This window comes from Lemur catta, chromosome X, assembly GCF_020740605.2.
Source record: "Lemur catta isolate mLemCat1 chromosome X, mLemCat1.pri, whole genome shotgun sequence".
NCBI classification, from domain to species: domain Eukaryota; kingdom Metazoa; phylum Chordata; class Mammalia; order Primates; family Lemuridae; genus Lemur; species Lemur catta.
Window position 1 is genome coordinate 4,702,788 of NC_059155.1, and position 25,407 is coordinate 4,728,194.

Below are 25,407 nucleotides of genomic sequence, written 5' to 3' on the forward strand. Positions count from 1 at the left end.
GTCCACAGAGCTCCATGTCTCCCGCGGTGGTTCTGCACCAACTTCAGGCAGATCCCTGATTGAGTGGGTGTGGAGGTCAGTGGGGAGAACAAGCTGCTATACTGTGGGGCTGAACCTGCCTCACTTGTTGGTGAGGCGGGTACAGCCATCCCACACTCCACTGTCTATTGTCCGTCCCACACTCTCCAGATTTTCTTGATCCTATTTCCCGTTCACCTCAATTTTGGGATTGGTTTACTCTTCCTTTTCCAGTTCCTTGAGTCGATTCATTAGATTGTTGATTTGTGGTCTTTCTGTCTTATCGATGTAGGCTTTTATGGTTATGAATTTTCATCTCAGGACTACTTTAGCTATATCCCACAGATTTTGATGACTTGTGTCCCCTTTGTCATTTAGTTCAAAAAAATCTTTTGATTTCCATCTTAATTTCCTCTTTGATCTATTGTTTACTAGTAAGTCCTTTAGTTTCTATGACTTTGTGTAGCGATGAGTGATTCTATTGGTATTGATTTCTAATTTTATTCCACTGTGGTATGAAAAGATACATGGTATAATTTCTGTTTTTTTAAATTTATTGAGGCATATTTTGTGGCCTAGGATGTGATCAGTCTTAGAGAATGTCCCACGAGATGAAGAGAAGAATGTATATTCAGTGATTTGGGGGTAGAATATTCTATTAATATAAATGTCTGTTAGGCCCATTTTTTTGTAGAGTTCTGTTTAAGTCCATTGTTTCTTTGTTTATTTTCTGTTTGCAGTATCTGTCCTGTTCTGTCTGAGGGGTGTTGAAGTCCCCAGCTATTACGGTGTTGCTGTTTATCATTTTGATTAGATCAAATAGGATTTGCTTTAGGAATCTAGGTGCACCTGTGTTAGGTGGGTAAATATTTAGAACTGTTATGTCTTCTTGCTGAATTGTTCCATTTACCATTATATCATGATCATCTTTCTCTTTCTTTACTATTTTTGATTTGAAATCTATGTTATCTGATATGAGAACTGCTACACAGCTTTCTTTTGATTGCCATTTGCATGGAATATTGTTTTCCATTCCTTCACCCTGAGTCTGAATAAGTCTTTGTGGGTTAGATGTGTTTCCTGGAGACAGAAGATACTTTGCTTATATTTTTTTATCCATTTAGCCAGCCTATGTCTCTTGAGTAGGAAGTTCAAGCTATTCACATTTATTGAAAGAATTGATAAGTGGAGTGGATTTCTGTTCTTCCTGTTGAGTAGAACTTTATTGCTCTGGTTTACCTCTTGAGCCATTGTGCTGACTGAGCCCTGACCTTTATCTTTTGGGGGGTTTTACACAGGTGGGCATCTATTGTGCTGATCCATGTAAAGTGCAGGTCTGAGTACTTCTTGCAGGGCAGGTCTGGACTTGGTGAATTCCCTCAGCATTTGCTTGTCTGTAAAAGACTTAAATTCTTCATTGAATGTGGTACTTAATTTTGAAGGATACAGAATTCTAGGCTGGCAGTTGTTTTGTTTAAGAAGATTGAAGATGGGGACCTACTCCTTTCTGGCCTGTAAGGTTCTGGGCTAAGTCTGCTGTTATCCTGATTGGTTTTCCCTTGTAGGTCAGTTGTGGCTTACTTCTAGATTTTTGTAGAACTTTCTCTTTCACTTTCACTTTGGCCAGGTGAATGCTATGTGTCTTGGAGATTTTCTGTTTGCTATGAATCTTCCCAGAGTTTGATGACCATCTTTTATCTGGATGTCTGGATCTCTGGCAATACTGGGGAAGTTTTCCATAATAATTCCTCTCAAATAGATTTTCCATGCTTTTAGCACTTCCTTCTTCTCCCTCAGGTATACCTATAATTTGTATGTTTATTCACTTCACGTAGTCCCATATCACTCTAAGTAATTGCTCTGCCATTGTTGTTCTCTTCTCTACCTCTTTAAATGATTGGATTAGCTTGAGAGCCTTGGCTTTAAGCTCTGATATTTTTTCTTCTCCTTGGTTTAATCTGTTGCTGAAACATTCTGTTGCATTTTGAAAATCCGTAAATGACTCTTTCATTTCTTTAAGTTCTATTATATCCTTCCTAATTTTGTCAAACTCTTTAGTGACTTAATATTAATTTTCTGAAATATTTTTTGGGCTTCTTTTTATTGGTTTTCAACTTTCTCTTCAATTCCATTCATCTTATTTGCCATCTATATTCTAAATTACATTTCTGTCATTTCAACAATTTCCTTGCAGTTGGAGTTCACTGCTGTAGCTCTGTTGCGATCCCTTGGGAGTGTTGATCTGTTTGGATCTTTCATGTTGCCAGGATTTGTTTGCTGGGTTAGTAGGTGTGGAGGACTCCTATTCCTTGCTGGGAACTCTCCAGATAGTTGTAGGATGTTCAAGTTGGGAGCTGGATGAGACTCTCTTAACTGAGGCTGGTGTTGTGAAGAGTGCTCTACCCAGGGTCTCCCCACTGAGGTAACCACAGCAGCAGGATAAGGTTGCCATGAGTTCCTGGGTAGTGGGTGTTTGCTCAAAGTAGGTCACAGTGTGCTGGCGGCTTGAGGCTTGGGGATCCCTGGTGGGCCGTTGGACTTTGGAGCAGCTCTTCCAGCATTACTTTGGTGGTGGAGGCTCTGGGGTGGGGTCTTAGGGTCCAGATGCAGTTCTGGAGACTTGGGGATGGTGTCTCCAGCCTGGTGGGAGTTCTGGAATCACAGGGATGGAGCCTCAGACTCCAGTGTGAGAACCTCAGACCTGGGACTCAAGAGGAGCCACAAACAGAACTTCTGAGCAGAGCCTTTGAGCCAAAATCAGGGCTGTGCAGATGGCAGGCTGATCTGACCTGGAGGGCAGGGTCAGGGCCAAGCAGGCAGGAGGCAATCAGGGCCCAGAGGGCAGAGTCAGGGTGAGCAAGCAGAAGGCTGATCTGCAGGTGCCGGGGTCCTACTAATGCCAAGTCAGGCAGGCTGTGGTTGGTTCTGGTGGCCCAGGGACTGCGGGGCTCTCCATATTCCTCTTGGGGCCTGCCAAAGAGGCCACCCAAGCCTCTCAGTTCACAGCTCACTGCGCTACTGAGTGAGAGCTTCTGAGCCAAGACTGGGGTGGAGCTGGAAGCAAAGCCTCTGAGCAGGGACTCTGAGCCAGAAGCGAGGCAGCTAGGGTCTGGAGTGCAGATTTGAGGCCGAGCAAGCAGCAGGCTGCTCCTCAGACACAAGGGTCCTACGGGTGCCAGGTCAGGCATGCAGAGGTCACAGCTCTTCACACCAGACCTAGGACCCACCGAAGCGGTCGCCCAAAACCTCTCAGTTCAGGGCCTGCTGCTCTCCGGTAAATTCCTCTGCCTAGGTCCTGCTGCATTCTAGGGTTGAAGGGCTTGGCCTCAAGTTCAAGGATATGGCTGAGGGAAGCCACAAGTCAGTCCACTCCCTCCCCAGCCCAGTGTAGACCTGGCGTGGTGCACCCAAGAGTTCAGGATGGCTTTAGCTGTTGCCTGATCCCCACAGCACCTGTTGTCTAGTGCAATAGCTCTGCACAGACTCTAGGCAGGTCCCGGTCTGAGCAAGTAGGAGGTCTGTGGGGATGGTGGGAGCAGTCCTGCAGTTCACTCTGTACTATGTCGGCAGGGTGAGCATGGCACTTCCATGCTCTATTCTCCTATTGTTCCCCTCACGTTCTCTGATCTTGTTATATGTATCACCCTGTCATCATTTTTTAGTGTACTGTGTTGCTTCTCTGTGAATTCACAATGCTGCTTTAGGGACGAGCGATCCATATGTAGGCAGCTGCCTGCACCTTTCACTTCTTTTCTTGGGAGCAACGAGCTGGCAGGCTGCCTCTAGTCCGCCATTTTTTTTTCTTGAGAGGATTTTTAAACTCAGCATATTTTAAAAATTCTGCTGTATTTTATTTCCCATTTTCCCCTTATCTATTCAATCTGCTGTCTTGATTGGAACCCCTCTGCCCTTTTCTCCCCCTAAAAAACCTAAAATGCAAGGATCTCTTAAAAATTGGCCAGAACGCTTATGACATTAAGCTACCAAAGGGAAAATAATGAAGTTTAGGGACATACTTTTTGAATGCTCCCCCCCACACACACTCATTTCCAGTTCACATAACCATCATGTATTGGAACCTGCATTTGAAGCCTAGTCTATGTCCAGCCTCAAAAGCCATGACTCTCTTTTCATATCCCTTAAATACTGTTCATGGAGATAATTATGGAATAAAGGTGAATCCAAAACTCCTTTCGACACTGTAAAAGCATATTAAAAGCTTTCCAGTCCCCATGTATGCATTTTCATTTTATTTTTCTTTTTGGCTTCTAGCTGCCTTGCTTGAAAGACTATCTTCAGGCCTTAGTCCTAATGACAGTTTAAACTAGTGTCGTTTTGCTTCCGAAATAGTTTCTTGGCTTTATTTTTTTTTTAGGCCAATTACCATTACCACACATGATGCTGTCATTTAAATTCATTTAAACTCACTGCATTTTATATTGATAAGCTAAAACATATGAACACATAAAAATGGACATCTTAATATCTGGGTATATAAATTTCTATTGAAAATCATCCTGGAAGCAAGGATGAGTGATTAAATCAATAGATGGCTATGATAAAGAACAGAGAGAAGAGGACAGAGAGAGGTCATATCCCATCTCAATGAATACCACCTCACTATTATATGTATCTAAATAATGAAAAGATTCCCAGATCTCCAGCAACATATCACTTATTTTAAGAAGTACAAAACATAATCACTTGAACAGTGAGATTGCACAACTTCCTGAAGTTCAAATGCTGGAATGAGATCGAACAAACAGGTCTCTTGCAGAAAAATCATCATGAGTCTGTGTCTTAAGCCAGTCCAAAACAAACAAACAAAAAACTCTAAATATTTCAACAGAGAATTAGAAGATTTTACTGATAAACTTAAGTTTCATATGAGCCGTGATCCACAGACTATTCAAAAAGGATCCAGTTGTTAAGGAAATCAAACTGGATCACTCAATAGAAATATAATTTGTATATGGTTTAAAGAAGAAGATGGCTTAAATAAAGGTAGTCAGGCTTAGGGAAAAGAGCACTGAGTTTGGCTTTAATGGATTCTCTCTCTTGTTTTGCTCCTAACTTGCTGTATGGCCTTGCCCTCTTTGACACTGTCGAGTGAGAACATTGCACTAGAAATTCTCAGGGGCCTTTTCACCTCTCTGCTAAAAGTACTTTTGCTAATAATACTTTCAACTTTAATCTGCCTAAAAAACATGGGGTAGTTGTTAAACAGCCCCCAGTTGGCCTTTTCTTGCTCTAAGCCTAGGTTCCATGTGAGGAACTCTGGGAAAATGGCCCTATCAGTAATGGTACAGCTCCTCCGCTGCTGTGCCGGTTCTCTTTAACACATTGACTGCCACACTAGAAAATAATTTTTTTTCCCTGGGGCCAACATGTTTTATTAAAACAAACAATCTTTTCGAATTTGTTACTTTTTATTGTCTTATGTGTGTGAGTTCTATGCAGCACAATCCACGTTTTTAGCATTAAATTGTCAATATTAATTGTAACAATAAGGACATCAACAAGTAAGATTTTCATGAACCAACTGCAGGGTTTTGCTTAATGAGGCCCTGGGCTCAAAACTAGCCTGAGTTAAATACAACTCACATGGCGGTCAATGTGTTAAATCAGTGTGTTTGATTCTAATAATGAGGAAAGGAAGATGAGACGACTGCCATTGAAAGGCATAATATTTTTTGCCATGGCCTTTGATCTATAAACATTTTTAATGCTATGCTTTTGGGTATATGTGTACTGTGCTTCTCTTCTTCGGTTTGGCAATGTATACGTTGTGGCATCCATAATCTCTGTTAGTTGTTACACTCCAGCAATATTTTTCAAGGACATGTTTGATAATGACTTTGTGTTAGCTTTGCAGTTGATGGCAACAATGTTAGAAATTGTGATATGAAATACATCAAAGTTTGCATTCTGCCTGTGTTTCCCTGTTGTTTATATCTCTAACTCCAAAATGAAATGTCATAGTTTTCTCTTTTGGAAATTTATAGGATCAAAGTGATATTGTAGAGGTCAAGCAATATGGACAACAAGAAACCCTTGAAGTAATTAGAATACGGTCTGATTCATCTTCTGAGTCCAGCATGTCTTCCCTGGAAATCATGCCTAAGTCACCAGGTAGGTACACTTGAGAATTTGGATATGGACTATCAGAAGAAAAATAGTGACCTATAGGGTAGTTACAGTTTTCAAATGAAGGTAATGTTCTATTTATAATGGTGTGAAATCACAGAAGCAAATTCCAAATTTCTTCATCTTCTGTAAATTTTTGAGATGATGATTTGAAAGCAATAAAAATGATTATCTCATCACAGGTTCAAGTGGTTTGGAATGGTATCATTCTCTCCCATTTAATTTTAATCTTCTAAAGATTGGTGCTGGATCTCAGTCCTTGAAATAGCATTTATCTTTTCAAACTTATGTAGTCTGTTCTGCTGTGTCACAATAGTTATGTCCCAAAGAAACCTCTTTTTTTTTTTTGAGACAGAGTCTCACTCTGTTGCCCTGAGTAGAGTGCTGTGGCGTTAGCCTAGCTCACAGCAACCTCAAAATCCTGGGCTCAAGCAATCCTACTGCCTCAGCCTCCCAAGTAGCTGGGACTACAGGCATGCACCACCATGCCTGGCTAATTTTTTCTATATATGTATTTTTAGCTGTCCATATAATTTCTTTCTATTTTTAGTAGAGACGGGGTCTGACTCTTGCTCAGGCTGGTCTCGAACTCCTGAGCTCAAACGATCCTGTCGCCTCGGCCTCCCAGAGTGCTAGGATTACAGGCGTGAGCCACCGGGCCTGGCCCCAAAGAAACCTCTTGTTATTAAGTTTTAGTGGGCATAAAGGGAGAAAGGGATAGTATCTCAAAAACAGTGATATTTCTTGCATAAGTTCCAATATTAAAGATATTTCATAACTATAATTGTATAAAAAGTATGAAATTTAAGGAAATGGTGGATGCATAATGCAGATCATATCTCCTAATTAGTTGAATCTTATCGTAGATAATTTGTATTGTGGAATCTCCATATATGGAAGTAATAGCCTGTATTTTAATTTTTATCTTATTCTTTTTTTCACGCTTTTTAAACAGTTTTAGTACTTTTAAACACTCTTAGTTAACAACTCTTCCATTGTTGCTGTTAATCTCAAAGCTTTGTTTAAAAAAAACCCTTTCAAAACAATTGATTTTTGGTGGGAGAGGGCAAAGTTCATGAACTCATAATTGTGATTTCTAAAATTTATAAGAACAGTGATTATTTTAAACCTATTTATCTGGACTTATCTTGTGGCTTTGCTGTACCGAATTATTCGTGTTTATTACTGTTAAAACAATGATGGAGAAATCCTTATAATCTTCCACAGCTGACTCTTCCAATAAAATGGGGCATATTGAGATGGCTAGCAACATATGGCTGTGTGGTAGAAATCGAGTAGCTCTTAGGTTTCTCACTATCATTTATTGATGGTAACTTAGTAGATTTGTTCATTTGGAATCAGAAAATTATAAATATACTATGAAGATGCTAAACTGATTTGGAAAGTGGCCCATAGTGGAAAAGGAGTTAAATAGATGAGTTTGCCAAAGGTCTAAACACTGGAAGCATCCAGAAACCATAATTTTACAAAATATTTTAAATGGTCATCCAAAACTCATACCACAATTGGAGGGTGATTTCCTCATGTCCACAGCATTGTGATAAGTTATGAATGCAACCCTAGGCTGCCAGAGCAGGTGGGAGGTGTCCAGGTAGTTCACTCTGCCTAATCCTGACATTTCTCTTTTCTAAACTTTTTATCTTGAAATAATTTTGGACTTACAGAAGAGTTGCAAAAACAGTAAAAAGAAAACATAGAAAAATAAGGGAAAGTTCCTATTTAGGGTAACCTTCACTCTGCTTTCCCTAGTGTAACATCTTACATAACCATAGTATAATTGTGAGAACTTCGAAGTTAAGATTAATGCAATAGTTTTAACTAAGCTCCAGCCTTAATCGGTCTTCCCCAGTTTTCCCTGAAAGTCCTTTTTCTGTTCCAGGAAGCAATCCAGGATCCCTGATTGCATTTAAAACACATGTCTCTTTAGTTTCCTCCAGTCTTTGACAGTGTCTCAGTCTTTCCTTATTTTTAATGATCTTGATAATTTTGAAAAATACGGACCAGATATTTTATGGAATGCCAATCAATTTGGACTTGTCTGATGTTTTCTCAAGATGAGATTGAGGCAGTGAATTTTGGGGAAGAATATTGCCGATGTGATGGGCCCTTCTCAGTGCATCCTATCAGCATGTACGTGATGTTGCTATATCACTGGTGATTAACTTGATTACCTGGTTAAAGTGGTGTTTGCCAGATTGCTCTACTGTCAAGTTACTATTTTCCCCTTTTCACTTACAAAATACTTGAGGGGAACTACATTGAGAACATGCAAATTTCTCCTTAAACTCTCCTCCACTCATTTTAGCATCATCAGTGGAATTGGCCTGCAGCAATTACTTCTATGGTGTTCTAACGCTGATTTTCTATTTCCTTCATTCCTTGTGTATTTATTAACTAGAATCTTTGTGTAAGAAAGAGATGTTACTCCTCCTTCTTTCATTCATTCACACATTTATTCATTCATTCATATCAAGATGGATTCATGAGTATTATTATTATTTGGTTTGTAATCCAATACCATCATTATTTTTTCATTTTCCCGGCTTTGCCTAGTGGGGCTCTTTTAGATTGGCTCCCTTGTCCTTTCACTTGCCTGCACCTTTTTTCCCCCCTCACTTTCTTATTTCTGATATTACAAATTGTTCCAGGTCACTGAAATCAACACCTTCTCTAAGGAACATTAGGTCCTTTGAGAGTGGTATTTAGAAACAAAGATCTGGGTGCTAGGTGTACTACAGGTGTGTCACTGCTTCCAAATTCTCTCAGTGGACAAAGCTGAGAAAGATATGGATGCATACTAACCCACGGGCATGCACATAGACCCATCTGTATTTATTTCAGCATATAAAAAACAGCAACAACAGGAGTTCTTTGATATCTCCTACTCCACTCCAGCACTGTAGTGTTCATTCTAGCCTTTTCTCTCTGCTTATTTCTGATTTTTGTCTCTGACAGTGAGAAATCTGGGTCTCGTTATCTACAGCACATTTATTGATTTGTTCAATGCACAAAAATACCTAAAAAATAGTTTTACAATTGCTAACCTGTACCCCTGAAGAAGCAAATTTACCATTTATAATTAATTTGTGTGTGCAGTTCTATTTGTCTTAGCCTTACAGTATCCAGGCAGACTGCTGTTTTCCAAAGTTACTATTAATAGGTTAGCTTCCTTATTTATCATCCTCTTTAGTGTGGATATGCCACTTATTTGTAATAGAGTTAAGATTCATTTGTCACAGTCTGCATTCCAACCTGGGCTTCCCCAAATCCTGATCAATTTATTTTTAAATTTATGTACAGTAAAATTCACTCTTTGAGGTATACATTTATATGGGTTTTGACAAAGGCTAAGAATCCTGTATGCATCCCACAGTACCAAACAAAGCAGTTCCATCACCCCCCAAATTCCATTGTACTGCTCCTTTGTACTCACCTTTTGTACCCCATTCCCTGGCAACTATTGATCCATATTCTGTCTCTGTAGGTTTCCCTTTTCCTGAATGTCATGAAAACGGGATCATACAAGATCTAGCCTTTATGGTCTAGCAAAATTCATTTAAGATTCATCCATGTTAAGATACTTAGCAAAATGCGTTTAAGATTCATCCATGTTGCATGGATCAGTGGCTCATTCCTTTATATTACCAAGTAGTACTGCATCTTTATGAATATATCACAGGTTTTTTAAAATCCATTCACCTGTAGAAGAATGTCTAAGTTGTTTCTAAGTTTTTGGTGATCATGAATAAAGCTACTATAAATATTAGCATACAGGTTTTTGTGTTGTGTGAATGTTTTCAGTTCCTGGGTATGGGACTGTCAGGTCATATGGGAAGTGTGTGCTTAACTTTATTAGAAACTGCCAAACTGTTTTCTAAAATGACTCTACCATTTTGCATTATTCAAATAATGGCTTCTTCTGTGCTTTTCAGGGCTACTGAAGCCAAATCATGTCACAACACTTCCCAGAGCACTTTGAGGTACCAAGGTCCCATATTCTGGGGAACTCAGTTGTTTAGAAGTGATTTATGACTAGGTTAAATTTGTTTTTATCAGTTGGATGGTACCAAATTTCCAGAAAGAGAGCCAAAAGACTTTTATAATGAGTGAAACAACATTTAAAAAGTGGAATGGGTTTAGGCACTAGCGTAAGCTGGAGGGTGGGCAGAAGTAAATTCAAACACTCCTTCCTTTTTCTTCATTTGCAAATGTGAACAGATGTTTAAAGTAATGCTGTGAATGATTCCTGGTACCTGACACATCTCATCCTTAACATGGAATAAAACTGGACTTCCTTGTTATATAATCTCTTTGATAACTTCAGTACTTTTGCTTTTTTTTTTTTTTTTTTTTTTGAGACAGAGTCTTGCTGTGTTGCCTGGGCTCGAGTGAGTGCCGTGGCATCAGCCTAGCTCACAGCAACCTCAAACTCCTGGGCTTAAGCGATCCTACTGCCTCAGCCTCCCCAGTAGCTGGGACTACAGGCATGCGCCACCATGCCCGGCTAATTTTTTCTATATGTATATTTTAGTTGGCCAGATAATTTCTTTCTATTTTTAGTAGAGACAGGGTCTCACTCTTGCTCAGGCTGATCTCAAACTCCTGACCTCGAGCAATCCACCCGCCTCGGCCTCCCAGAGTGCTAGGATTACAGGCGTGAGCCACCTTCCCCTTTTGCTTTTTTAGTCATGAACTCCACTGTACTTTCTTCCTCAGCCATGTTATCCTCGCGTAGCTTTGAATATGAGGGCGACCCTATGGACCTGGACACAGAGAACTCAATGGAGCAGCAGAACCTGGTGGACTCAGTGGACACAGTGGACCTGGTGGAACAAGAAGGCCTGATGGACATAGTAGACCAGCAAGATACAGTATACCCAGGGTCCCAGAAGGACTTGATTGACCTGGTGGAGAAGAAAACCTTCCCCTCCTCCAGCGAGGCTGCTAGCACCAGTGCTCAGGTACCTCTGGGAGTCTTGCTTTACATATTTGTCTGGACCACTAGACAAAGTCCCAATTTTCACTCTTTTGACCAGTTTCACTTTGCAGAAAACATGCTCTTTATTTTTAAAAAAGCTGCATCATTGTTTCTGTTGTACTAGATTTTCAGATGCAGCTGAGAACCCAGTGGGCCCTTGTGAACAGGGAGGTTGGAGCCAAGGACACTTTGTACTTGAGAGAAACTTTGAGCCAAATAGGAAGCTTAGCTACTAAGAAAAGGCAGTAATTTTAAGAGCCCTGTTCTTCATCACCTGTAAGGGGATGCTAACCATCTCAAGGGATGACAACTGCCCTGAGCATCCATACCAGCCCTCCCCTTGTACCACAAGCTTCATTTTCCCAATTGAATTTTTATTAGGTTAGAACATAGTGTTAGAGTGTTAGAAATATGTAACCTTGAAATGCCAGCACCAATATATGGTCCAAAGCCAAATCAGTCAAAACAGTTGGATTAACTACTGCATAGCTCCTCTACCCCCAAATTTGTGTACATTGTCACAGATTTGGACAATCATCTTTTATATTAGACAGGATTATTAAAATCAGGATTGGCAGCCAAGATAATAAGATTATGGTCAATTATGTGGATTTGTGTATGTTAATCACTGAGGCTAAGATGAGTTACTCCATCCCTAATGCCAAAGGCACCCTCATCCAATGAAGAGAACTGAGGGCTAGGAGACAATTGTTTGAGTTTGGCCCAGCAATGTGACTTTGGCAAGTTCCTGAGCTTCAGTTTCTCCATCTTGAAATGGTCTCCTTGTTTTGCAGAGATCTGTAGACTGTTGTGGAAATTCTTTGAACTATTTAAAAGGCAATTTCTGTGAAAATCCATTTTGTCCTTATTTATGTCCTTATTATGCTAAAAAGTTGTGGTCTCCCTTTCACTGTTGACAGGTTTCTCTTCTCTTTTGAATTCATTTGTAATTAAACCTTAAGTATAGCTTTGTTTAAAATCACCAAAATAACCAGGAATGAATGTGTGTAATTTGGCTCTGCAAGTGATGGTGTATCAGGCTTATTTCTGGATGCCATGTATTGACAGGGTCGACTGTATCCAGAAGATGGAAACCAAGGTAGGGAAGGGGCTGGAAAACATCATATAGTCAGTAGTTGAAGACACAGGAGAAGGGAATAATGGGGAGGGAGGGCTAGGACAGCTTTATCCAAACAACTAAAGAGCTATCATGCTCATGAAGTGGAAGATGTGCTTCCAGTGGCTCAAACCAGGGCTGAGAGCTAGAAGCTGCAGGGAAGGCAGCTTTCAGATCCCTTCAAGGAAGCAATCTGATACTATTAGCCCTTCTCAGATGGATTTGATTACCTACTAAAATTGTGAGGCACCTCCCCTTCCATGGAAAGGTTAAAGCCAAGGCTTGGTAGCTCATTTTCCAGGGACAGCAGAGAGAGGATTCCTGCCTAGAAAGGGCAGGTAGATGTGGTAACCTGTAAGGTTTGTCTCTTCCAGACCTGAGTTTAGAGAGTTTTGTATGTGGGTGTTTTGGTCTAATGGATGCCTACTTTCTTATAGGAAGAGATATATAATATATAGTGAAAGAAGGACAATTGAACAGTTTTCAATGGACTAAAAATACATACATTATTTTTATTCTGACTGAGAAAAAAAACAAGTTGTTTAGTTTCCCTTCCTCCCTCCCTCCCTCTCTCTCTCCCCCTCCATCTATCTCTATTTCTATCTCTCTCCTTCTTCTCTCTCTCTCTTCTTCTCACCTGCCCCCAACTCAGCTATGTACTTACATTAACCATAAAGGACCACAGTATGATATAACAGACTGCCTTATTTTTGGTCTCTATATATGTACCTTTTCCTCATCATTAATATTGGAAATTCTTTATGGGCTGGGACCACAACTATCTTATCTTGTATAGACACACAGTGTTCAGCATAGTTCAGGGAAAACAATTGTTTCCAAGCACTGCTTACAACCTTGACAGATAGTTTTTTTCCAAGAATTCCATCTCTTTCCTGTTCTCATAAATCAATCATTTGAGAAGTCATATCTACTTTCACTTTTCTTCTTCTTATTTTTTAAACTTTATTTTACTTTAAGATATTCTGGATGGTAATCTATCCTTTTCTTATAATTTGATTTTTTATTGATATATCATAGTTGTACATATTTTGGGGATACATGTGATATTTTGATACATATATATAGTGTGTAATGATTAAATCAGGGTAATTTGGATATCCTTCACCTCAGATACTTACCTTTTCATTTACAATTTGTCTCTTCCAGCTATTTTGAAATATACAGTAAATTGTTGTTTACTATGGTCTCCTTACTGTGTTATCAAATACTAGAACTTATTCCTTCTATTTAACTGTATATTTATATCCATTAACCAACCTCTCTTCATTCCTCCACCCTCCACCATCCTCTGATAACTATCATTTTACTCCCTACCTCCGTGAGATCCACTTTTTAAGCTCCTAAATATGAGTGAGAATATGTGGTATTTGTCTTTCTGTGCCTGGCTTATTTCACTTCACATAATGTCCTCCAGTTCCATCCGTGTTGCTGCAAATGACAGAATTTCTTTCTTTTTAAAGGCTGAATGGTATTCCATTGTGTATGTGTGTCATATTTTTTCTCTGTTTTTGGACACCTAGGTTGATTCCATATTTGGGCTATTGTGAATAGTGCTGCAATAAGCATGGGAGTGCAGATATCTCTACAATATACTGATTTCCTTTCTGTTTGGTATATGCCCAATAGTGGAATTGCTGGATCATATGGTAGTTCCAGTTTTAGTGTTTTTGAGGAACCTCTATACTGTTTTCTATAGTGGCTGTGCTACTTTATATTCCCACCAACAGTATAAGAACATTCCCCTTTATCTGCATCCTCACCAGCATTTCTTTCCTCTCCTCTCCTCTCCTCTCCTCTCCTCTCCTCTCCTCTCCTCTCCTCTCCTCTCCTCTCCTCCCCTCCCCTTCCCTGCCTCCTCTCCCCTCCTTTCCTTTCCTTTTTTTTTCAGAGTCTCACTCTGTTGCCCTGAGTAGAGTGCTGTGGCATCAGCCTAACTCACAGCAACCTCCAACTCCCGGGCTCAAGCAATCCTCTTGCCTCAGCCTCCCAAGTAGCTGGGACTACAGGCAGGCACCACCACACCCAGCTAATTTTTCTATTTTTAGTAGAGATGGGGTCTCTCTCTTGCTCAGGCTGGTCTCAAACTCCTGAGCTCAAGCCGTCTTCCCACCTCGGCCTCCCAGAGTGCTAGGATTATAGGTGTGAGCCACTGCGCCTGGCCTCTCATTTATTTTCTTAATTTCTCTCAAATTTCTCTCCCTTCCTTTCTATATCTTCTACCTCTGGTCTGTTTCAGGCCCCTGTTATCTCTACTTTGAATCGCCCCCACAGCCTTCTAATTGGCCTTTCCCTGACTCCAAACTTCCTTTCTCCTGTCAGTCCATCTTCTGCACTGCTGCCAGAAGGCCTTTTCTACAAAACAGGTCTGAGCATGTCACTTCCTGAATCAGATCTATAGTGTAGAATGCTCCTTCTGGCAGCAGTGCCAAGTGATCTGTGAATAAAATTCAAATTCCTCGACTGCATGAACCTGTACGCTCTGAAAAAAAAAAAAAAAAAAAAAAAACCTCTTCTTTCTGCCTTCTTTTCCACATGTGGCTTGCCTTATCCCTTCTATTCCAGCCAACCTGAAGCATAGTTTGTCCCCTAACACACTCTCTAGTTTTATAAACCTGTACATTTGCTCATTTCAAGATCTGAGGCTGTTCTCCAATTTAAAATTAGATTTCCAGGACCAAGAGGAGAATATTCATCCAAGTACTATGATTGTATATGAGAACAGTAAGTGTTCCTACTTTCTAGGGCTCTGTGAAGATCAGATCTGTGAATTTCCATATAGTTCTTAGAAGAGTACCTGGCACAAAGGAGGTACCAGCTGGTGATTATCTCTATTGCATTGCTAACAGGGGCCCTATTGGTGGATTATCATTTATGATTTGACCCAGGGGAAGAACACTTTGGCACTGCAGGTTGTTTCACATCTCTGGGCCAATTCCACATCTTTCTTTTTGGGGAAAAAAAAAATGAAATGATCTCCATGGGCCATTTTTTATCTAGAATTCCCGGATTCTCTAACCATTTCTTCAAACTTTCTAGTAATGAACGAAATCAAGATTAGACTGCCACTGTTTGCATTCTCAGGCTTTCAAAATTTTGAAGTAAAACAATATGGTAGTATTTGGACAACGACTGTCCCTATACATGAACCATAAATGATTCCTCCCCACAGCCATCACAACCATCATTGTCAATTGAATCCTCCATCGGTAACCATGATGTGGAACTGTTGGAGAAGTTCATGGAGCAGCTAGAAGAGAGGACTCAGGTGCTGCAGGTTACCATCAAAAGCCAGCAGGATGAACTGCAAGTGATCAAGGAGCAGCTTCAAGCACTTCGGGATGGTAGCATTCAGGTCAGACAAGTTCTACATAAATGGCAGAAGGAGGAGGAGAGAGGGACCTTGGCAACCCTTAAGGAGTTAGTCAATAGGGCCTACCAATAGTGACAGCTGCTGCCCACAGGGTGGCATGGGACATCTAGAGTGATCTCCAGAAGGTACTTTTAGTTTTACCTTTTTGCTCTTGGCTGCAGGACCCAAGATGGGCCAAGCCAGGCCTTGGCAATGACAGATGTGGTTTATGTATAGCTAAGGCTGCATGTAGGCTTGCCTGTGGGTAATCCTGCTCCATGCCCAGCGTGCCTTGTGCCCTAAGAAAAGGTGTGTACTATGAGTAAGACCTTTGCTATACTGTTTCCTTACAGATGCAGCGTACTGCAACATGCCAAGCTGTCAGTTCTGATATCCAGTCTTCAGGGGAAGTACTCAAAAAACTAAGCACTGGGCAAGTGAAGCGGTCCCTCTCAGATCTCAAGGAGGCCAAAAGGTTTTGTAGTTCATATTCATTCCCGTCTTTGAAATTCATTGAGAAGTTTGAGGAGCCTTCTCTCGTCTCCACCCAGGTATGGAAAGACTGTTTTAACTGTGTAGCTGAAAGAGGATTACATTTTCATGAGGATTTGGATTCACCTGGTTTTCTTTAAGGGGTAGTGGCTACCCAGTTAGCTGTAATTCATTTGCCTAAGATAGTAAAAAAATCCCGGGCTACCTAGACCTGAGCACATATGTTAGACCAGTTATACATACATATGCATATGTGTTGGATTAGCAGACTCTCACATCCAGGAGCATGACGGCAACTAGTGTCCAGCCAAACAAGCAGACAGTCACACAGATCACTATGTGCAGGGCGGCCTGGACTACTGTTACCTTCTACCTTGAGAAACTGAAGTGAGAGAATTAAATTTCCCCGGGGCTCCTGCACACACTGAGGTATTTTTATCACTTGTCTTTTCATGCAGCAGGAGCAGAAGAAGCTGCAGGAGAAGGAGGAGAAGCAGGAGAAGCAGGAGAAGCAGGAGAAGGAGGAGAAGCAGGAGGAGGACAAGCAGGAGAAGGAAGAGAAGCAGGAGAAGGAGGAGAAGGAGGACAAGCAGGAGAAGCAGGAGAAGGAGGAGAAGCAGGAGAAGGAGGACAAGCAGGAGAAGCAGGAGAAGGAGGAGAAGGAGGAGAAGCAGGAGAAGCAGCAGCAACAGGCACAGCAGATTCAGGAGCAGCCAGAGCAGCATAATGTCATGGTGGGGAACCAGACCCTGCAGAAATGCCTCAAAAATCCAACTGGCATGCCTGTGCCACTCTACAATAATCCTGTTACTTTTATGCAGACCAAGCCTGTTGCTGTTCCTGTCCAAATGGTAGATGAGCCACAGCCTTCTGACTCCTATCAAGAGGAAGACCCTGGGCACCAGGAAAATGAGAGTCCTAGGTAAGGAGTGCATAGCATGGTGTTAAGGGCTAAGATCACTGCTTTCCCCTCGTAGCTGGGTACCATGCCTGAGACCATAGATGACCTGTCCATGTGGCACCAGCAGTCTTCTCATCAACAGCAACTTGCTCTCAACTCATCTTTCTCTGTGGTTGTTGGCCATTCTGCCTGTGCATGTATGTGCATGGCTAAGCACCCATTGATGGAACAGAGGAGTCCCCCTGAAGAAGGGATGAGATGAGGAAGCCTCAAAGCCAGGGAGTTAGCATTGCAAACCTTGAAATCACTTGGCTTGATTCCCCAAGCCCAGTCCCTTGTATGGGGTATGTGTAAAGTAGTCTTGAGTGACCACAACTGAATAACTCCTGGGCTTCCAGGTTCATTCCGTAACTTCCCTGGAATCCAGTGATCACAGTAGATCAGGTAAAGGGATCTCCATGGCATTTATTATCAACATCAGGGAAGTGGGTGTGAAACAATTGCTAGATTGCCAAGATCAGCCAAGGAAACATAAGGGCTAAGTCCTGGGTGGAAGTATGGGAACACAAACACATTTCTGCTCAATAATAAGGTCTTTGGTCCCAAATGCCAAAAAGAGAAGGTTCTGTTCAGCAGTTAAAGGATTGCTTAGCATATAGTTGAGGCCCACTAGATAATTGTGAATGAACGTTAGCTCTTTGAGACGTGCCTCCCAAAGCTCTCTGGATTTCCTTCTGGGCCTTACTTTAGAATCAGTGACTTTGACATGTGGAGTGGGCTAGAGTTGTGTTGTTCATCTGGCCTGATCATCAGACTCCACCTGATGCTGCTGCTGAAAGTACAGATTCAGAGTCTGGGATGGGGCTCAAAAGTCTATATTGATCACAAGACCCCTAGGCTTAGAGTTCTGGAGAGAGCACTAGATTTGAAGTTAGGAAATAGGCCTTGCAGTCTCCACTCAGCCACCAGCTCCCTTAGTGATTTAGAGGTAGGAGAAATGACTTGCCCGTGGCCACAGAGAGTACAGTCGTGGCAAGACCAGAACTGTCCAAGTAATAGAAATAACAGTTGAGACAAATGACTGTAATTTCTCCTAGTGTCTATATTTGCTTTACTTTGGCAAGTTGAGTCTTATTCAGGCCAAAGTGAGGAGACATATAAGTGAATCATGATGTAGCCACCAAAACCAAACGTGCCTGAAGCATCTACTGATGACCAAGGGAGTGTCTCGTGGGCCGTTATTTCCAGGTCCATGGTACAGCAACAGATTTCTTCTCTTACAGTTTTCTTCCTGAGGCACACCAGGGCCCTCCCATGGATCAGCCACCACTGGGGTATAGCTCAAGCACTCAGCCAGTTTCTTCCACCAGCTTTCCTCAGTCTCCCATAAATCCAGAAGTGAAATTGCCCATGCGGGAGATCCCAGAGGATTACGTGCAACTTTGGCAACAGCCGCCTGCTCCACAAGGTCACCTTTTCCTTCAGGTGAATATTTGGCCTTGCAATGAGCAGGCCCCCATGCAGGGTCAAGACCCCTGGAACCAGGTAAACTACATTCCAGGTCAAGAGGGGTTCTGAGTCCCTTCCTTAAGAGGCAGCCACCCTAGGAGTGTGCTCTGTGTGTGAGTGAGTGAAATCCATACTTCAAAGCTCAGTAAATTTGAGGGCAATTATTCACATGATCGTAGCACTCACTGCTGAGTAAAAATGTGCTCCACAGTGTTACTTGAGAAAGTGAGCTGGCCTGTATCTTAAATGTAATCTGACTGAAACTTCTCTCAAAAATATATTACCCGGACAAAGTGAGCCATGCCATATTTTTAATGCTGAGCTCGTCTGAGCTGAAGCCTCTTTACAGATTTGTGGATTTTTATATTATTAACATTAATAGTTCTTCAGAATCTAGGGCCTAGTGTGGGTTTGTTTCCTTGTACTGAAAATAAATCTAGGGTCCCTCTGTTGAGTGCATTTAGTATCCATCTATGGGGTGCCCCATATTTGGCAGGGCAGATCCACCTTGAGGACCATCTGCAGTGGCCATGTTTCTGGGATGGAAGGTGGTCCACATGGCAGTTACACAGTGGGTTTTGCTCCAAAGTAAGCTCCCAGCAGGCCCCATGGGACCATGTACTCTCAATCTGACTGATGAGTAGTACTTACAAAAGGTGTTTTCATTATGGCTTTAGAAACTTTAATATAGCCTAACCTTTGTTTTTCTTTAAACAACCAAACCAAACAGCAACAAAAAAAGCAGTAAGCTGAGGCAGAATGAAGGAGTTTAAATATTTTAAATGGGTAAAGGTATGATTATTTTTCACATTTACACCTTGACCAACTGGGCCACCAATGTTGCCAGAAAGTTGGTTCCTTAGAGAGACTGCCCACAAAGAGATTGGAATGGTGAGTGGGTCCTGTAGTTTTGTTAAAAAGCCAGACTCTGGTAAAACCTTTCCTCGTGCGTGTTTTTGAGGCACTTAGCCTCTTGGGTGGGGCCCTGAGAGGCAGAGCCAGCACAGAGCTGAGCAGGTGGTGCAGGGAAGTAGAGAAGGTAGGATTCCCCAAGGTTGCTCAGCCAGGGGAAAGCAGTGGAGCAGCCTAGGGCAGGGCCATGTGGAGCTTCCCTGGCCACAAAGCTTCAGGGTCTCCCACTGTCCTCAGGTGAAGCCCCAGCTCCTCCTACTCTGAGCTTCTGTGCCCTTGCCACCCTGCGCTGGCTCAACCTCCACTGCCTTCTGGGCCCTGCCTCCCTGTAGGTCCTCAGACACCTCTAGCTTTCCGCCTAGTGCCCAGCCCTGCTCCTTCTGACCCCTGTCTTCTCCACGCCCTTGAGTACCACTTGTTGGAATCTTGCATCACCTCACCACATAGCCCAAGGGATCCCTCCTTCTCAACCAGAAAAGGCCCCTCAGCCCACTCTTTGTAACACCATCGTTGTTTCCATCCTTCTCCCCTCCTCCACACTCCAGTGTTGGTTGGTACATCTCCTGCACTTTGCTAAAGTGGGCCGAGTAGTTGCAAATCTAGGGCAGCATGGACATGGCTGAGTCCAAGGCCTAAGGTTTGGGGCCTTGGCTGGCTGTGGCTGGCAGAAAAGCTGCTGAGAATGAAGGGCCAGACACAGACCCAGGAGCTTTAAGGTAACTTGGGAAAGCTGGGTCTGTTTCTGCTGGTTTTTAAGCCATGATGCTGCTAGGAGATGGAAGAGGAGAGGAACCTCATCTTCCTCAGCCCCTCGTTCACCAGCACTTTGCAGGCTCATGTTCCAAAGAGGCATTTCTCAGCAGCTGGCTGACTTGAACTAAAGGGATCCTCCCACTACCACGAACGGGCCCAGGACTTCTATCAAAGGATTCCACCTTGTTCTCTTTTTTCCCAGCAGGGACAGTCCCCCAAAGCAGGAACCCAGGACACCCCAGGTCCAGAAGCTTCTCAGGATCCCACCCAGTGCCAGCCACAACAAATGAGATACTTCCTGCCTGCAGAGCAGCCCGATGTGGATGAGCAGCAGCAGCAGCAGAAGCAGCATTAATTTTGTGACCAGCCATGAGAAAAAGTGGGGAGGGGTCAGGCCAATGAGGTCTGCATAGCCAGGGTACCTGCATGTTGTAGATTCCCTTGGAGGGGGAGTGGAGACTTACTTTTCTTTACTGATAAGATATGTTTATAACTGTTTGTTGAGCAATAGCCTGTTCCTTGGCAGTCATACTGCAGAGGCAGCCTGTGATCCCTAGTGTGCTAATGTATGACACAGCTGTCTCCTGCCGGCCGTGCCCAGCTTCTCATATCCATGTTCCACCATGGGCAAGTAGGCTTCAGAGAATCTGCTCAAGTTTTTCTGCAAAAAAAAAAGACAAAAAAAAAAAAAACAGTTGTTTGCAATCTAGTAGTAAGAGGCTCTTCTGTCTTAGCTGCAAGAATTCCTAGGCCTTGGCCTTGATGATCAAGCCCTGCCTCTCTCCTCTGCAATCTTGTTGGAGAAGCCCAAGGGGTATGGGACTCCAACAGCGTAAACCTGAATTCAGCTCAACAGAAGCACTTAGGAGCTAAAATAATTGTTGGCTTCATTGCCTAATAAAATTTTCTTGCATTGCAACTCTCCGTGAATTTGACTGGCTTTTGGAACCTGGCTGTGCCAAGGTCCTGAGTGAAGGGCTCATTTGCTACAGTTGGGCCCCTCATGCAGGACCTGCTCCCCTCGGCCTCTTGCTCACACCTCAGCTCCATGCCACACTTACAGTGTCTGGTGGCTTCTGCCATCCTATGTGACTGTGCCCAGGCTCTCTGTGTGATTCATGTGTGACGGCTCCTTCACTGACATCAAGGGCAGCCACAGGCCCACTGGGCCCTGAAACAGTTGGCCTAACGGCTGCCTGCTCAGGGTGGACAGTGTTAGTGCATCACATATTATCTGTGGTGAGCCTGGATACTAAAGGATAGGATGCCCCTTCCCTTTGCATGCGGGTTCTTCCTCTTCTGTCCATAGCCTTTTACATTGATAGGTATAATTCCTGGAGGAAAAATGATTTTGCTCACTGGTCAAGCACTAGGGAGAGTACCTTCCCAGCAGTGTGCAGGGTGCAGGGGGCAAGCTTGGATAGCCATACCAGAGGCCACCGTGTGTCTTTCTTAAGGTAATGAACCATTGTTGGAAGAAAGCAAAGGAAGCCCCAGTCGCCAGTGGGAAGTTAAAGTAAAGGGGCATGTTGGGCCTCACACCCCCAGGAGGAGGCTGACATTCCTGAGGCAGCGTGATCTCTACCGAGGTGTCATAAAGTGAATGTTTGTGTCCCCTCAAAACTCTTATGTTGAAGCTCTAACCTCCAGTATGATAGTGTTTGGAAATGGCGGGGGGGGGTGATTAGGGTTAGATGAGGTCAGGAGGGCGGGGCTCTCATGATGGGATTAGTGCCCTTACAAGAGGGAACACCAGAGAGCTTGTTCTCCCCTCAGCCTCTGTATGTGTGCACACAAACGCACACACATGACACAACACACATGCTCACAGAAAAGATCACGTGAGTGAGATGGTGGCTGCCTACAAGCCTTACAAAGAGGCCTTAGGATAAAACGTACTTTGCCAGTGATCTTGGACTCCTCAGCCTTTAGAACTGTGATAAATATATTTTTGTTAATGAAGCCACTCAAGTATATGGTATTTTGTTATGGCAGCCTGAGCTGATTAAGACACATGGGCTATTTGTTTTCAGGAGTGTCCCTTCACAGCTAGTGGGGAGAGGCAGCTGAGGCCCCTGCAAGTTGTTAAGAGTCAATCACTGACACTTAGAGGTACATCTGTTGTGGTCAACAGATGTAGAACATCCCCAAAAGTCAGTTACCTTGCACCACCTAGCAGAGATAGGAACAGAGTTCAGAGGCACTCTTGATACCCTCTTTGACTTTGGAGAGGCAAACTTAGATGTGACTGGCATTCCTGGGTGTCGTCAGGAACTCTCTTGCCTCCTGTACTGGCAGCTGCCTCTCTTCAGATGCCAAACTCCAGCTCAGAGGCAGAATCAGCCACATCCTGCCAGAGAGTCAGGGTGGCACAAGTGCAAAACCAAGCCAGACCTGTTGAAGCAGTGAGGAAGGAGTGCAAGGGAGTGGGAAGGGACTGCCACTGGCATGCAAAGTGGCCTTCTAGACCCAGGGCAGTGGGAGGAAGGGTGGTAGTGGCATGTGGGCCCCTTCCAGCTATGCAGCCAGCCTGGTACCATGCTGACCACAGGGGAGGCTCAATTCTGCCTTGGGAAAGTCACTTAATGTTCTCTTGGCTTCAGTTTCTCCATCTGAATAAAAAGGAGTGCAGAGGAGATAGTGCCTTTCCTACCCAGCTCTTAGAGCGGGTGTGGACACATGAATGCAGCGGCAGTGCTAAAGAGCCTTGGGGAGAGGCACTGTGAGAGCCCACTAGGCTGGAGGCCTATGGCTGGGGTTACAGTTTGAATTCAGTGTTTAGAGTGTGCTTGGGCCAGGGTGTGTCCCATCCGGGCGCCTTTATACTGGATTCACCACCTGCAAGGATCCTGAACAGGGCGAGTCTGTGGTCACGCTCCAGTCGACAGCTTAGCTCCAGGCTCAGCCCCACAGCCAGGTTGTCAGAGGGTCTGGGGTGCTGCCCAGGCCTGCTTTTTCCCAGGGATCCCCCAAGGATGAGCCCTCTTAGGAGGGGTCAAGTGGGGAGTTCCAGGCACCAAAAGCCCCAAGCCAGTGCTCCTGTGCAGGATGGTCCAGCTCATTTGTGAATTACCAAACTGTGGTGAGTTCTCTGGCCTCTTATGCAGTTCTGGGATCCCTGTTTCAAGGTGTCTGTGGTGCTGCTGGGAGGATGCGCTCAGCTCTCTCCTGGCCTGCACACTTAAGACCTGGCTGCCTCGGCAGATTAGCAGTTCTACTTGGAGTCAGTTGGTGCTTATCTTTCTGCTCATTGTCCAAGGCATGAACCCGAATTCTGCCAGCTGTCCCTGTGGAGCTGGCCAGGCAAAAGGATGACAGTATTGGGACTGAGCAGGGAGGCCTGTACCAGCCTTGCCCGGGGCAGGAGAGAAATCTGAGCATGACTTGGGTCAAGAATACCTGCCACAGGCCAAGCTTCCAGGGCTACAGCTCAGACTGGGAGGAGCGATGGCTGTGCCTGTGGTCTGTGTTAAACTGCTGTCTGGGAAGCTCTGTGGGACTCTGAAGTCCATGCCACAAAGTTTTGCCAGGGAAATGGTTAAATGGAAGCTGCACTGGAACTACTCAGGACAGATATTTTCTATACAGTAGCCTCCCTTCCAGCCTCATATGCTGCCTGTGCAAAGTGCACACCTCGAGCAAGCCTGCCCCGTCTTCACTCTCAGGATCCTCTTGGGGGTGAGGGAGAGCGCACAGGGAGAGGAGCTGTTCCTCCAGCAGCCTGAGGCCAGGCCAGCCACAGGGAAGAGGCTGGGGAGAGAATCAGAGGTGAAGCAGTTCTTGCTCCCAGGACCCCCACCATAGCACATCCAGCCTCTGCTGTCTGGCTCTCCTTGGTGGCAACCTCCTTTCTGGGAGGCCCCAGGGTGCCAGTGCCTTCTGCCTCGCATCCTAAGCACAGTGGCCCACACACTACTATATGGCTGGGCACCTGGCTTGGAACACAAGGGCTGCCTGTTCCTGGAGTTTCTTGGCCTTGCTGTGTACCTCTGCTAGGATGGCTGTGGCCTCCTGCCTCGCCCCTGCTTCCTGGCTTCCCCCTCAAGGGGTAGGCAGAGGTACCAAGGAGCCAGAGCACCTCAATCTTGTTGGTGTAGGGTTCCTACAGCAGGAGCGGGCCCAGACACAGTAGATCCAGGAGCCCCCTCCCTGCCCTCTCCTCCCTTCCATAGGAATCTCTGCCAGAACCTCCAGATCTGATGCCATGCGGGAGAGGGAAGCCCCAAACAGCCACCAGCAGCCCCAGGATTCAAAGCAGGCAGCGCTGGCCCACATGACTTAATGGCAGTTGGGTTTGAATTTGTTTATATGTCCAGCATAAAGCCAACTTGACTTCACCCATCTGGAAAAGTGCAGGAGTTGTATTTCCATGTGGGCTGGCGGGTGGGGGAAGTTGGAAGAACACGACTGAGGTGCCCCAGCCACACACATGGCAGAGCTTCCAGATACAGCCACTGCAACCTCCACATCAGCTCATACCCAGGTGGGCAGCACAGCACTTCTTGCTGAGCGAGACTCAGTCTGTACATAACAGAACATTCCATGCACAGACTTACAGTTGAATATTCATATGTTTTCTGAACACATCAAAAATTTATAAATGTTCCTATTCCCAAGTGCATTTTATAATAAGGAAGAGTGTTATTAAAACTACCGGCCCCTGTCTATGTTCTTCCAGCACACAGCACAGCACTGGCTGATGCCCACTGTGGTGTCTTGAGTGGTTTCTGTTTTTAATTTTTTTATTTCAAAATATTAAGGGAGTACAAATGTTTTTGTTACATGGATACCTTTTATAACGCTTAAGTCAGGGTTTTGAGTGTGCCCATCACCAGAATAGTGTTCATTGTACCTGATAAGTAGGTATATTTTGAAGACAGTGAAAGAGAAGGTAGCCTTGGAACATTCTGGGGTATGAGTGCTGTTGGTCTCTGCCAAAACCCCTGGGAAGAAAAGGTTGAGGAGAGGCCAGGGTCTAGGAACCGCAACTTCAAGGCAAACTGCCTGCCAGGAGGAGAGGAAGGAGCTGTTCCTCTAAGACCTCGGAACATGTCTCTAGCCTCAGGGAAGACCACAGCAAACTCTACCCCACCTTTCAAAATGAGCTATACCAACCTCAATGAAAACTCTCTGGTTTTATAGCTAGGAACCAATTCAACATTCCGTAGAGGTTATTAAATAATTGGGGT

At 43.9% G+C, this 25,407-nt stretch overlaps 1 protein-coding gene across 1 annotated transcript in view; it reads left to right on the forward strand.

Moving 5' to 3' along the window:
- Positions 1–20,573, forward strand: part of PASD1 (PAS domain containing repressor 1) — a 74,918-nt gene extending 54,345 nt beyond the window's left edge. Inside the window, exons 9-15 of the mRNA XM_045538777.1 lie at positions 6,024–6,150; positions 10,903–11,147; positions 15,472–15,654; positions 16,005–16,202; positions 16,602–17,065; positions 18,328–18,589; positions 20,424–20,573. Coding sequence (XP_045394733.1) covers positions 6,024–6,150; positions 10,903–11,147; positions 15,472–15,654; positions 16,005–16,202; positions 16,602–17,065; positions 18,328–18,589; positions 20,424–20,573 — 1,629 coding nt within the window. The remainder of the gene's footprint in view (positions 1–6,023; positions 6,151–10,902; positions 11,148–15,471; positions 15,655–16,004; positions 16,203–16,601; positions 17,066–18,327; positions 18,590–20,423) is intronic.
- Positions 20,574–25,407: the final 4,834 nt, after the last annotated feature.